Source organism: Mirounga leonina, unplaced genomic scaffold (genome assembly GCF_011800145.1).
Source record: "Mirounga leonina isolate KUSES-001 unplaced genomic scaffold, KU_Mleo_1.0 Mir_178, whole genome shotgun sequence".
NCBI lineage: Eukaryota > Metazoa > Chordata > Mammalia > Carnivora > Phocidae > Mirounga > Mirounga leonina.
The window spans coordinates 15,818,820-15,833,583 of NW_023270464.1; the positions used below are offsets into that span (position 1 = coordinate 15,818,820).

A 14,764-nucleotide genomic window follows, 5' to 3' on the forward strand; every position below is an offset into this window, starting at 1 on the left:
GCAAGGAATAGGTTATAAAACTAAACATAATAAATCCATGGTATAAAAAACAGATTTTATGCCCATAGCTAAAGATTGGCAAATGAGTATTTACGTATTTTATATTAAACTGAAGGTTGAAGACGGGTTTTAAAAATTCCTCCTTTAACTGTAGTTTCCAGATGAGTAACTACTTCTCTTCATAGTGTTGGATAGCAGGACATCTATTGTAACAACTAAATTACATGTCAGGGGCTTGAAAATACCTCTGACACCAACTGTGGCCTTCGAGAAGATTATCGGAAATAAAGCTAACAAACTAATTTCTCCTTTTATTTTTTTATTTTTATTTTTTTTCCTTGACATTTAGATGTACTGGGAATTAAACACCGTCATTTCTACTGGCTCAAGGGGATTAATACCAGTTGAAAACTGAATTGTCCCTCACAGATTTTATAGTTGAGGTTGAAAACCCTGTTCTCTCTCTCTAGCTGCAATATGTGTGAAACATTTTACAGGTATTTGAGATTTGAGTATTGCCAGGCTGGTCATCTTTTACTTTAGGTACAGAGAACCTGGGAGGTATGGCTGGCCCAGCTAGACTTACCGGATTATATATGAGGTCCATCTCCAAGTAAATAGCTCCTTTAAAAGCTTGTTCTAAATCTTTATTCTTCAACACGTAGCAATTTGGTTGTCCATCTCGAATCTGTCATAAACAATAGATAAAATATCAACTTTCTAGGAGGTTTAAACTGAACTGGCAAAGTTGAGACCATACCATACACACACAGATAAAGCAGCTATTCAGCAAATATTAAACCCATCATACATCAACTTTAAATTCTAGAATACTGTTATAACTGATAAGAAGATAAAGTAACAACCAACAGGCTGAAACGGTTATTAATGGAAAATCAGTGGTACAAATCATTAGCAGGTCTACATGGGCTTTCCTTCAAAAATCCCAGAAGTTATACATTTTCATTTATTAAAAGTGATAAATATTCTACAAAATTCCTGGCCAGTACTTCTCAAGACTGCCAAGGTCATGGGAAAAAGGAAAGACTCGGAAGCTGTCACAATTCAGAAGACAGAAGGAGATAAGATGATTAAATACGATGTGGTACCCTGGGCTGGATCCCAGAACAGAAAAAGGACATTAATGGAAAAACTGGTAATATCCAAATAAAGACCAAAGTTTAGCGAACAGTAATGCACAATGTCTGTTTTCTTTTTTTGGTTTTGTAAATGTACCATGGCAATGTGAAGAGTTAACATTAGGGGAAACAAGATGAGGGGTATCTAGGAACTCTAGATTATCCTAGTAACTTTCCTGTAAATCTAAAATTACCCCAAAATAAAGAGATCATAAAATATTTTTTTAAGAAATGAATAAAGGAACTGATTTTACTAAGATGGTCAGTGTTTCACAGCCATGGAGCAATGCAAATTAAATCCATGAGCGTAGCTGAAGCTGAGGTCAAAATCCAAAGGTATTTACAATGCACAAAACGCTGAGAAGTTTTCAAAATAAGCAAGTTCCTCTGATGTCCTCTCTCAGCCAGTAGGTCACATCACTTCCACACCCTAATCTGCCAGTGGACCCCAACATGTAAGGCATCCCAGAAAAATGGCTCCTGTACCATTTTGGAAATGATGTGGGTCCCATCAAGGCCTTCTCTTACCAGATTCGAGAGCAGCCATGCTTTTATGATTACAGTCTATGCCTTGATTAAACTTCTGGCTTATAAGAAGAATCCCTGTTAACTCCCAAAGGACATCAGCAGAACTTGGAACTAACCAAAAGCTCCACTTGAGATTATAATGATCAAAGATTTGAAATAACGTAGGAAATTTGAGGGCATGAAATTTGAGCCATATTTTAACTGACTATTTCTGTCATTACAAGCATTCAGCACAAGTGTTCTTATAAACAGTGGTGGAAATGAGTTGCATCAGTCATGGGGGAAACAGAGCCATTCCACTTTACAAGGGAGAGGTCACCTTCCTTCCCAAAGTCACCCCACCTCTCAGATTGAATAGGTTTTAAACAGAAAGATGGTTTTCCTGGCCAGTGGCTAAGAGGAAGGGGGTGCCCCATAAAGACCTGGTTTCCTTCCTAAACGGTGTCCAAACAGGATTCTGAGCTTCCTCTTTTATCCACAGTCTCACTTAATAAATTGTGGGTGTTAAAGTTGAAAGAAATAAATACAAAAACAGCATGACAATTTGCCAACCTGACTTCAGTCCAGCTTAGCTGTGCCTCAACCCAAGTCATTGTACTGTTATCTTAAAATTTCCATGATTTCTTAAGGTTAGGAAAGGTCAACAGAAGAACATGAGGTATCAGTAGAAAAAAATATATTTTATAGTAATTTTTTTTTTTTTTTTTTAGTTTTTGATTTTTTGTAAATGATCTTTTCCTCTTTTTCAATGTCCCAATATTGTGTCAGCAAAACACAGAATCCACCCAGGGACATTAAATCAGTTATTAAAGCTAAAGATATAGCATAGGCTATTCATGTTGGGTACTTTCATATAATATTTTCTTAAAACTTGTCAATTGCAAGTTTACACATTTGTAAAAAGTTTGAAAAATTACAGAAAAAAAAAAAACCAAAAGTCCATTTGAACTTCCACAAATATCACAATTCCTTCCCTGCATAGAAATTAGATAGGCATTTGGCATGTATTCTTCCTAAATCTGTATTGAGAATTTATATTCATCAATAAATCCTTGAAAAAAGTAATTTAAATTTTTTGCCTGTGTGAAACTGTATTTTGCAACCTCACTTTGTATCTATCAATGTGATTTGATAATATGTATGTAGTATACAGATCTGCTTTTCTTTAAACTGCTACAGAATATTCAGAATATGAACTTATCAATTTATTAATTCTTTTTTTTTTTAAAGATTTTATTTATTTATTTGAGAGAGAATGAGAGAGAGCACATGAGAGGGGGGAGGGTCAGAGGGAGAAGCAGGCTCCCCGCCGAGCAGGGAGCCCGATGCGGGACTCGATCCAAGGACTCCAGGATCATGACCTGAGCCAAAGGCAGTCGCTTAACCAACTGAGCCACCCAGGCGCCCATTAATTCTTCTTTTGATGAACATTTGGTTGATTCCAATTTCTCAGTCAGTCTGCTATAAGGAGTATCTTTTGGGAAAAGGGAAAAAGGAATGGAAAGAGGAAATATCCTACTTTGTATTGGGATACGTTTAAGTTAAGAGCAGGTCAATGTATTTCAGTATTTAGTATTATAATTAAACACCGAAATAATAATCAAAGGGACTATTTTTAAAAGATTTTCATTTTTCACAGTCTTTATATAACTGAACTTCCAACACAAGAATACAGGATAAAAAGTTCTGTAACATCTCAACTTGCCAAACTGCCGTATGGCAGCATGTATATAACAGAAAAGAGAAGTTCACCATATTTTTCCTGTCAAGAGAATTATGTTTATCATTTATACCTAGAACACAGAAAATCGGGACGCCTGGGTGGCTCAGTCGGTTAAGCATCTGCCTTTTGCTCAGGTCATGGTCCCAGGGTCCTGGGATCGAGTACTGCATCGGGCTCCTTGCTCAACAGCGAGCCTGCTTCTCCCTCTGCCTGCAGCTCCCCCTGCTTATGCTCTCTCTCTGTGACAAATAAATAAATAAAATCTTTTTTTAAAAAAAAAGAACATAGAAAATCATCTCTGGCAGTTTATGATTATAAAACCTCTATTAAATAGTAGGGCAGCTAAAACACAGCCAAAAGAAAATTTAGAGCCAAGAATCTATATATACTTTCATCTCTTAGGTATGAGATAGTCACTTAAATTAAGACCTAAGCTTAAGTTTTAGGTCTCTGTTGATCAAGGCAAAAAGGAATGATACAGTTTTCGATTTGTGACAAAAGGAGGTCTCTAAGTTCATTTGGAGAGTCTTCTTGAGTTGACATCTGGGATGATTTAGGTTCACTCCAAGATAAGGGTCACTGAATAAAATAATAGACAATGTCTTTAACCTGTTACAAGAAAATTTTTCAGATTGACTTATCACACATTTTTGCATGCTCGCCTATTCACAGGTGAGGAGCACAGATATTAGGCAATCATTTGGGGAAGGCACCTCTGCAGAACAGTAATACAGATTTTATCTAATTAGAAATCTGACTTCAACAATCAGGGAAATGGGCATTTGCATGTCCCTTTCTGAATTTTCATGAACAATATATCTATCAGAAAGCTTTTATCAAGCATATGCTAACAGTTAATTCCTGGTTAAATGAGCCATTGAATACAAAGGTACAGGAAGTCTGTTTCTGAGTAATGATTCAGGATTCTGGAGCCAGAGGACAAGTTACAGAGAAGATAGTCTGGTTTAGATTTTAATCTGACCTGAAATCATCTTTAAACTATTCAATTTTTTTTTCCTACTTAAAAGAATTTTAAATCTTCTTAAATATGCTTTAGCATCGTAAATATGAGTAACTTTTAAAAAGTTGGGTGAATAAACTAATTTTTTAGTCAAAAAGATATTACATTCATTTTTTAAAAGACGGGATTTTTTTTAAATCAGTGTATAACAGAAGTTGGTTATGTGGAACAGGGAACAAAATCGTTTTCTCATCTTGAACTCTCTTTAAAGAATTATCATTATTATGCTTTGCTATAAATTTCCTTGATGTGACCAGTTACCAACTGATACAATAGAAAAGTTAATCAGAATCAATATGCATGAACAAATCCATCAATTGGTTTAGAGAGGGATGATACATATTTAAGAGCAAAATCCAAACTGAAGAGTCCTGCTGATTCCCCCCAGCTTGACCCTCATGTGAAAAAGTAGAGAACGTCTGGGTATAAAGCATGCTGCTTATCAGACACTTTTCTTTCCATGCAAAGGGGGAAATACTTTAATGTGACAACATCACAATACAACAGTTGGTCTCAGCTGATGCACAGACAAAATGACTCTCCAATAAAAATGAAGAGGACAGACATGAGGCTGGGTAAGAGGAAAATAAATACTCTTTACTTGGTACTGATTCACATTCATATCCCTACTTGGAAGCAGGCCTGCTTCCAATGGCATGAGAGGCAAACAACATGGGAAATTATAATGCCCACAAGGTTATTATTTGCCCGGACACAAAGTCAACCACCAGCCAGTGGAGATGGTATTGAATTCATTACCCTAGACCCTCACCACTTATATCCCACCCCTCCTCTCTTCCAAGGCCATCCATCCCACCCAACACCCAGCTCTGAACCTTGGAAATGGCAGAAAACGTTGGTGTACCCAGCATTTACCAACTCCTCTCTCTAAAATATAAGCTATCTTCCAAAAGTAATATATGTTAATTTTAAGAATTGTGTAAAATTTATAAAAATGGTTTAAAAACACTTTTACAATATTATATTATTTTAAGCAAGTAAACACACATCTCTAGTTTTTAATGTACATTTATATTTCTTTATCTTGTGAAAATAGGATCATAGTGTATTGGATAAAATTTGGGACTTCAGAGACAGATGAACTGAGTTCCAATTCTGACTCTGCCTCAAATCGGCTGAATAAGTTTGGACAAGTTACAAAACTCCCTCTGCTTGTCAGTTTCCTAATCCGTAAAATGTGAATAAAAAATGATATGTATCTCAGAGGTTGCTATGAAATAATCAGCAGAAAGCAGTAAAGAACAGTGACAAGTAGAAATTGCTTGTTAAATAGTATCTTTTAGTCTTATATTAATTTATATACTTTTTAATCACTTGTTTTTTAAATTAAAAAAAAAAAAAAACGTAAGAAACGTTCCCCAGTGTAATAACAAATTCTTGTATCTAACTTGGAATAGTGCTTCACCTTATGAAGATTCTACAACTAACCAATCCTTCATTGTAGATCACTAAGGCTGTCTCCAATTTTTAACTGTAAAGACTGTGATTTTATACATAGCTATCTTTGTGTGTCCATGATGCATGCCCAAAAATAAATTCCTAGAGGTAGAATGGTTGAGTTATAGGATATACCTATTCCTGTGGTTTTGGCCAAGTATTGCCAGTAAGCCCTCCTAAAATGCAACATTAATTTCTACTCCTAGCCTCAGTAAATAAGCCTATCCATTTCCTTGCAACTTTGCCAACTGCAGGCATTTTTATTTAATATATAGCAATTTCATAGGAAGAAAATGGCCTCAGGTTGTTTTAGTATGTGCTGCTTTTTTTTTCCAACTAATGAGACTGAACATTGTCTTTCCTATGTTTATTAACAGTGGGCCATGGTAGGACTGGGAAGCCAGACTTAGATTCAATTCCCATTTCCGGCATTTAGCATCTGTGTGGCCATGAGTAATTACTGTATCTCTCCCAGGCTCAGTTGCCTCTCTAAAACAGATACCTAGAATATAAATGCTCAGAGATACGTGTAGATTAAATTTTAATCCATTTTATTGAAGCACCTTCTACGAGGCTTGTACCAAGTCATGTTCCCTCCAACAGCACTGGAGAGAGTACTTCGTCATCACTGGTAATGAAAAGTCTTTACCATATTTGTTAATCCAGTTGCTTACACTAATTTGATCATTTAAGTTACTACCACAAGGGTGATGAAGATGACAGATTACACTCTAAGTGGGTACCCTGTGCTACTGTACTCACTCATATTCCTCAAACCATTTAAATCCTCACCACAGCCTCCAAGGCAGACATTATCATTATCTTCATTTCATCAAGGAAGAAATGGAGACAGAGAGGTTAAGTAACTTGTCAAAAATCACACAGCCAATTAGGAGCCAAGACTGGGGGCCAACCCAGGTGGTCTGACTCCATCCTCTGCACTTTTATGGGCCATGAGCAGTATTGGATAAAGCACGAGCCACTCATATGCTTATTAACTATTTGGATTTCCACCTGTTTGAATTAACTTTTCTGCTAGATTGACTTGTCTCCTCCTTACAGATTAAAAAACAAAAACCTTCTATGTTAGTGATATTATCCATTTGTTTCTACGTTGCAAGTATTTTTGACCTTGTGTTTTAATCTACAACGGCAAATTTTTGTTTTCACCATGTTGACATCTTCAGATTTTTTTCTCCCTTTATCATTCCTGTTTTTCAGTAGTTTATATAGGACTTCCCCATCATTTTAACAGTTTTATTTAGGAAGTTTCTTCCAACTGTTTGACCTTTAATTCATGGCAAAATAGTTACTGTGTTCAATGCAACACACTGATGCATTTTTCCCTGAGTAAACAACTGACTTTCTCAAAATCCCTTATACAGTGATCACTTCGTTTATCCTTTTCCATCATCTTTTTTTCATGTCTTTTCATACAGTTCTAGAACTTCCTCACATAGGTCTTAAGCATTATAGTTGTTTTTGTTTCTTGCTGTTAAACTCTTTGATGCTTTAAGTTTTTTAAATGTTTTCCTACTGGTAAGGGTAAGGACACTGACTTTTTTTCCTAATTTTGATCTTGCTTAACACCCCACTGACCTTTTCTTATTTCAAGATGCTGAGTTTATTAATTTCCTTTATATTTATATATAGATGATAGCTGACATCAGATAGCTAATATTGTTTTCTTCATTCAAATATAATTTCTTATGTTTTTACATTGGCCAGATTTGACATAAAAAGCTTTAACTTGAAAGCATAGAACCGCATTAAATTTGAAATTTCTCTAATCATTCAATAGTAAGTCTGATGTTTGTGATGCTTCTGATAGATCTCCATCATGGTAAGGCAATATTCACCAATTACTAATTTATTAGACTATTTTTTTCATAATCAAGAACAGATGTTAAGTTTTATTAAATGCCTTTCACATCTGTTGAAATTGCCAAGTTTTTTTCCCCCCTTAATATATTAATAATATAAATTACACAATTCGGTTTCCTAATGTGCTTTCATGGTCTTCCATGAAAGGTAGATGATTTCCTTTTTTGTTAAATCTGTGTTTTTGATATCAGAATTCTTCTAGTCTCAGGGAATAAATTCACAAATATTCCATTTTCTCTTATGTCCTTAATCCATTTCAGTAATGTAAGAATTGCTTGGGCCCTTAAGGTTTTAAGAAACTTGCTCATTAAACAATTTGAATCTGTTATTTCCTTATCTGGAGGAGAGGATGCAGGGGAAAAAAGGTGGAATTACTTGATTATTTTCTGACATTTCCATAATTAATTATTTCACTAAAGAATGAATTCAGGGGGCGCATGGGTGGCTCAGTCATGAAGTGTCTGCCTTCGGCTCAGGTCATGATCCCAGGGTCCTGGGATTGAGCCCCACATCGGGCTCTCTGCTCAGCAGGAAGCCTGCTTCTCCCTCTCCCTCTGCCACTCCCCCTGCTCGTGTTCTCTCTCTATCTCTGTCAAAAAATAAATAAAATCTTTAAAAAAAAAAATGAATTCAGTACCTGATATTCATGTTTATCTAACTGTATTTTAAACATATTTTTCTTGCTATTTTTACACATTAATTTTTCCAAATGGGGAGCTGTATTATATTTATAGTAATCTGGGGAGATATCTCTGTAACACCTACATTCCCTCAAGGTATATCCTTATTCAAGTTTTCTTCCATAATCTTCAGTAAAATTTAGTTATGTTCTTCACAGTGATCCCCATATTTCTTATTTCCTTATTCTTAATAATATATGCTTTTCTTTTTTTCATCACCCTTGTAACTGGCCTCTCCATTTCACTGGGCTTTAGAGAAAAGAATACTTGGATTTATGAGATATTTTCTACATTTTTCTTCTTTTTATAATCTTCATAAATTCCTTTCTAACTTTCTTAATTCTACTTAATCTTTTGTTGATATTTAATTGATTTTCAACCTTTATTGTTTAATTATAAAAGCATTCAAAGTAAGGATTTCCTCTGAATAATACATCTGGCCTTTATCCATAGCTTGTATGTATAGTATTTTGCTGCTAATTTCTAAAAAGTCTGTAACTGTAGTTTTGGTATCTACATTAGTTACGTGGGACTTTTTTTTTTTTAACCAAGTGTTTTGATACTTGTTTCATTTTTGTTATTAATTTATATTTGCCCAACACTGTGATCACAATATAGTTTCTGCCTTTTTGGAATCTACTAAGGCATCTGTGAGCCCACAACATGATCAAAATTTAAGCACATTGCATGGGTATTTGAACAGAATATTTTATATATTTGTGTGTACACACACTACATTAGATCAAACTTACTGTTTATTCTCTAAAATTTAATAGTCACTGTGTTAGTATGCCAAAACTTCATCTGAGAACTGCCGAAAAAGGAACTTTCCAGGTCTCATTTAGTAGCTGTGGGATGATGTGCATGAACTGTAACTTTCAGCATCCACTTCATGGAACTTGGACTTTCAAGCAATTGGGCCTTTAAGAAACATCACTTTACAGCCTTGTTTTTTGTTTTCTGATATTTTTTAAGCTGCATAGATAATATAATCATTTTGTGTTTCTAAGCTGGTGATTTTTTCTTGTATTTCAAAAATTTTTAAAGATTTTATTTACTTGTCAGAGAGAGAGAGAGCACAAGCAGGGGGAGTGGCAGGCAGAGGGAGAAGCAGACTCCCAGCTGAGCAGGGTGCCCGATGCGGGACTCAATCTCAGGACCCTGGGATCATGACCTGAGCCGAAGGCAGATGCTTAACCAACTGAGCCACCCAGGAGTCCCTCTTGTATTTCAAATATTTTTAACATATATATTATACTTCCATGAGAAACTATTCACATAATGATTCATGTCTGCTCTAAGTTTATTGGTAATGAAATCATTTTTGGACCCATGAAATAACCTCCTCTGCATGCTTCTGACTTACCACTTACTTACATTTAGGTGTAATACTTTTGCCCATCCATTTCTGTTTAAATTTGAGGGATCTCAAAGCAGCTAGATTTTACTCTTTTACTCAGTGTAAGAAGTTTTTCCATTTAATAGAAAAGTTTAACCCATTCAGCATTTACCATCATGTGCAGGATGCTCAGATTTATACTTGCTACCTTCTTGTGTCAAGACATCAGAGGAAATCCACACGGCATTCCTTCTCCCTTAGCCTGTCCATCCTAACTGAATCCTATCCACGTTATATACTACATACGGTTCATGATAATTCGAGCATGTTAAAGGCACCCTTTCCTAGTTTCCAGGGCCAATGGACAAATTTGCCTCATTTTATCTTTCGTTCTTTATTTCAAAGGACACTTTGGAGCAGAATTAGGCAGGAAGGAGAGTTGAATGTTTATGTTTTAGCCATTTTAAATTTTTTAGGTGGCTACACATCCATAAATATTAAAATAAAATATATTTATTTCAGTGGCCAAAATTTCAGCACGAACTTTAAGAAAAAATATGATTGTGTAAATGTGTCCATTACAATATACAAAACCTATCACAGGTGAAACAGGCAAATACTTAATTGGAAATGCAAATGAAGCCGTGTATGGACATTTATTTGGTACAAGCAATTATAGAAAATTTGTCCCATAAAACTAATTAAGTGAAGCTGTTCCTATGCACGTGGATTCACAGAGAATGCTAAGGGCTGTACAAAGACTGTGCTTCTGATCATGAATTCACCTGCATGTGCTGGCATGGCTTGCAGAGAAGGTCTCAGACTTGGATCAAAAGGTAGGACCTCTTCAGATTACAGATGATTTTTTTCTTAGATATTAGGAAATAATGCTAAATAGAGAGATGCTTTCCCTATTTTACAGAAAGCTGATTTTCAAAGTCTTCCTACGTGGGGCCATTCCATAATTTCTGAGATGATAAACACATGTCTGCATAAAAAGAAATGTCCTGGAAGAGAAGAACCCAGATTGATTTCCAGGACAAAATTAGACTCCTTAACTGAGAATAGATGTTTAAATAAATCTAATGGAATTGGATAACAATTCAGAGATAGTGTCTATGCTGGAAATATCTTAAAACTCTAAAATATGTTTACTGTTTTCCAATGCATACCTACTATATTATTGATTAGAAGATATTTGGAGTTATGTGAAAATGGACAAATATTAGAAATCTTCAGATGATAATCCAGGGCAGCTGCAATTTTTCTGTTGTTTTTAATCATGAGTAACAAGTTTTACATATCTATAGGACCCTTTTTTTTTTTTAAGATTTTATTTATTTATTTGAGAGAGAGAGCGAACACAAGCAGGCAGAGAGAGAGGGAGAAGCAGACTCCCCCCTGAGCAGGAAGCCTGATGTGGGACTCGATCCCAGGACCATGAGATCATGACCTGAGCTGAAACCAAGAGCCAGACACTTAACTGACTGAACACCCATGTGCCCCTCTATATAACCCTTTAAAAAGCAACTATTTTATTAAAAAACTTGAACAGAAATGAAATACATGGAAGGATGACCCAGTGGCCCGGATTCTTTCAATTCTGTATTATCTGAGCATATGTACATGCTTTGAACACTTCACTGCATTAACAGATATACTGATTTTAGAACATGGATTTTAAATAAGCCAATAGTCAGCCAGCACATTCACCCTGATTAAAAGATACAGTAAATTCAGAACAGGCTTTTTATTTAACAGGCTGAAATGCACTTAGCACATTATCATTTTGAGAGAGATTAAAAGTTGAAGTACATTCAATACTTTATACTTAGACATTTTGAAATGTAGTTTGCATTTTCTCTGAAAGTGTAAATCAAGTTTTAGTTTATGACTTGATTAAAGAAAATGTATTCTCACAAAAAAAAAAATATTCATACTCTTCTCCAAGAAATACAATTTTTGTTTTTAAATAGAAAAGAAGGCATTACTGAATACTATTTCATATACTATAAAGGCAACAGTGGAGCACCGACTATTCCATTTTTATAATTCTCTCTCATATTAAAAAAGCAGAGAAATAAAGACCTTCTCCTAAGAGGCACAAAATATAAAATATAAGGGTTCTCTCTCTGATGCTTATTTCTGGAGTTTCAACCAATCCCTCCAGAAAAATCTCCCTTCCTCTCTAACTTGCTTCATACTGAAGCCAAAACTTTCTTCCTAATCAACTGCTCTGATATCTCCATCTCCAGTCTGAAAGCCTTCAGGTTCTCCCTGCTAACAGAATAAGCCCCAACCTCCCTCAACCCTTCTTGAGCGGCCCTCAGTCCTCCCTCTCCAGCCTCCCCGCTTGCCCTGAGCACCAGGCCCCTTAGGCCCCTTAGGCCCCTTTGTTTCCAGGAGGTGGCCTTTCTCTTACCCCCGGCTTCTCCACTCCTGCTCTACCCTCTGCTTGGAATGGCCTTCTTTCTTTACCTCACCCACCAGTCATGATCAACACCAGGCTCCTTCTTGGCCAGCTCAAACTCCCCACTTCATAAAGTCTTCCTAAAATTAAATCCATTCCTCCTGCTCTATGTTTTCTTGTTCCTTTTATTTAGCACCTAATATTTTAGATCTTGCATAAGCACAGAGAACAAACTGGTGATCTCCAGAGGGGAGGGGAATGGGGATGGGCAAAATGGATGAACGGAGTGGGAGGTCACTGCTTCTGATTATAGAAGGAGTAAATCATGGGGATGAAAGGCACAGCATAAGAATTATAGTCAATGAATGGTCTTGTAACAGTGTTGTCTGGTGATGGGTGGTAGACTTGTTCTGTCACTGTACTGTCACCCCAGACATGTGACATTCAATGTCAACTATATTGCAATAGAGGAAAAAAAAACATTTCAGGTCTTCTGTGTTCATTCCACAGGCATCACCCAAGAGATTCAAGTCTTCAACTCTTTGCCCTACCTGTCCACACTCTATTGCACTGAGACCAGTGGTAGCATGAAGCACATCTTGGTTCTTGCTTTCAGCCTCATATCTAGTGAACAGGGGCTCACCACGGCAGGGATAGCATCCTCTTAGGAGCCCAGGCTTGGGCATGAGACTGCCTATTTCAAATCCAGCCTCTACTACGTCCCAGCAGCAGGATCCTTGCGTACTTCAGTTTCCTCTTTTGTAAACAGCCATGATAATAAAGCAGCCCAAATTAGGTTTTTAGAGAATGAATGATTTCACACATGATACATGCACCGCACAGGACTGGTTAGTTAAGCATGATGCAATAGATATTAAACAAAGAAAAAAATAGATCTAAATAAATGTGAAAACATACTCTCTAAATCACAAGTTAGAATTACTCAAAAATGGAATGATCAGTGAATTAATGAACAACTGAAAATCTGCTTGTTATGGATACTGAGGGTTATGGCATTTTTTTCTATCATATTTATATCTGTACTTGAGGTAGAGAATGAAATTCTTTGGAGAGTGCATGTAGCAGGTGGACCACTGAACATCAGGAAGGTCCAAAATAGATCCTCTGCAAGTTCTGATCACTTGCCCAATGTGTCGGTCAAACAATCGGAAGTGAGTCTGAATTGAAAGAGCCACACTGAAGAACAGCTGCTGTAACAGCTTCAGCTCAACATTCTGGGCCCCCTAGCCCCTTCATGAGAATGTGGCTCAGGCCACGCTGCCTTCACACTTTATGTGGTAGAGAACTGTCAGATCTGGGTTTATTTTTCTGTGTGCCACAGCCCTTTAATGTTAGAAACAGAGAATGTAAAAGAAATCAAGAACTCCCTGCCTCGAAACTTCCCTGTGGCTTCCCATCAATGCTAAGAGTGAGCCAAAGTCCTTCAAACTTTCAGACCATCAGAGTCTTACCCCTCTCCCATGTCACTCTGTCCCCGTGTCCTTTCTCCTTCCGCATTTGTGATTCTCCCCCAGGCGACTCCACTCCATCCACACTGTCCACCCCAATATTTCTGGGACAGTCAGGGCACTGCCTTAGAGCCTTGGAACTTGGAAGTTTACCTGCCTGGAAGAGTTTCCCCAGATATCCACAGGGTTTTCTTTCTCACCTCCTCAAGTTCTCATTCAAATGCCCCCTGAAGTGAGGTCCTACCTGGCCAGCCCATGGAGAACTATACCCCTTCACCAGACATAATCTTGGAGCTTTGCTTTCTATAGGGCACCTTTCACCATCTAACATGCTGCCTTGCTTTTTGTGGGTTTGTCTGTTCTGTATACTGACTCCTACAACAAAATGTAAGTTCCAAAAGAGAAGACACCTTCACTGCAGTCATTGTTAGAGCATTACCACCTAAAACGATGAACAATGTCTGGCATAAACTGGATACTCGATAAATATTCTTCAAACAAATGAATGTATAGATCATGGGTGGCTTATCAGCAACTAGAATAAAGTTAAGGGGGTCAGGGGGCTCCTTGCATTTAAACGAAGTCTTTCATAGAACCATTCTACCTTGCATCTTGAAAGATATGGTTTGAAGACTTCATTAACTTAGGTCAGTGGTTCTCCACTGAGAGTGATTCTGTCCCTCCTCAGAACACTTGGCAAGGTCTGCAGACATCTTTGACTGTCACAACAGTGATGAGTGGATGGGTCCTCCTGACATCTAGTGGGTAGAAGTCAGAGATCTGCTAAACATCCTACAGTGCACGGGACAGCCCCCCACAACAAAGCATGAGATATTCAAGAATGTCAATCATGGTAAGGTTGAGAAACCCCACACCTGATTTAGCCAGAGGTAATTACTTTTTTTTTTTTAAGATTTTATTTATTTATTTGACAGAGAGAGACACAGCGAGAGAGGGAACACAGGCAGGGGGAGTGGGAAAGGGAGAAGCAGGCTTCCCGCCAAGCAGGGAGCCCGATGCGGGGCTCAATCCCAGGACCTGGGGATCATGACCTGAGCCGAAGGCAGACACTTAATGACTGAGCCACCCAGGCACCCCTAGCCAGAGGTAATT

General features: G+C 37.1%; 1 protein-coding gene across 2 annotated transcripts in view; it reads right to left on the reverse strand.

The window, feature by feature from the left end:
* Positions 1-14,764, reverse strand: part of MCTP2 (multiple C2 and transmembrane domain containing 2) — a 237,802-nt gene that overhangs the window by 84,535 nt on the left and 138,503 nt on the right. For both annotated transcript variants that reach the window (XM_035024053.1, XM_035024055.1), the window contains one exon: positions 587-688. In XM_035024053.1, coding sequence (XP_034879944.1) covers positions 587-688 — 102 coding nt within the window. The remainder of the gene's footprint in view (positions 1-586; positions 689-14,764) is intronic.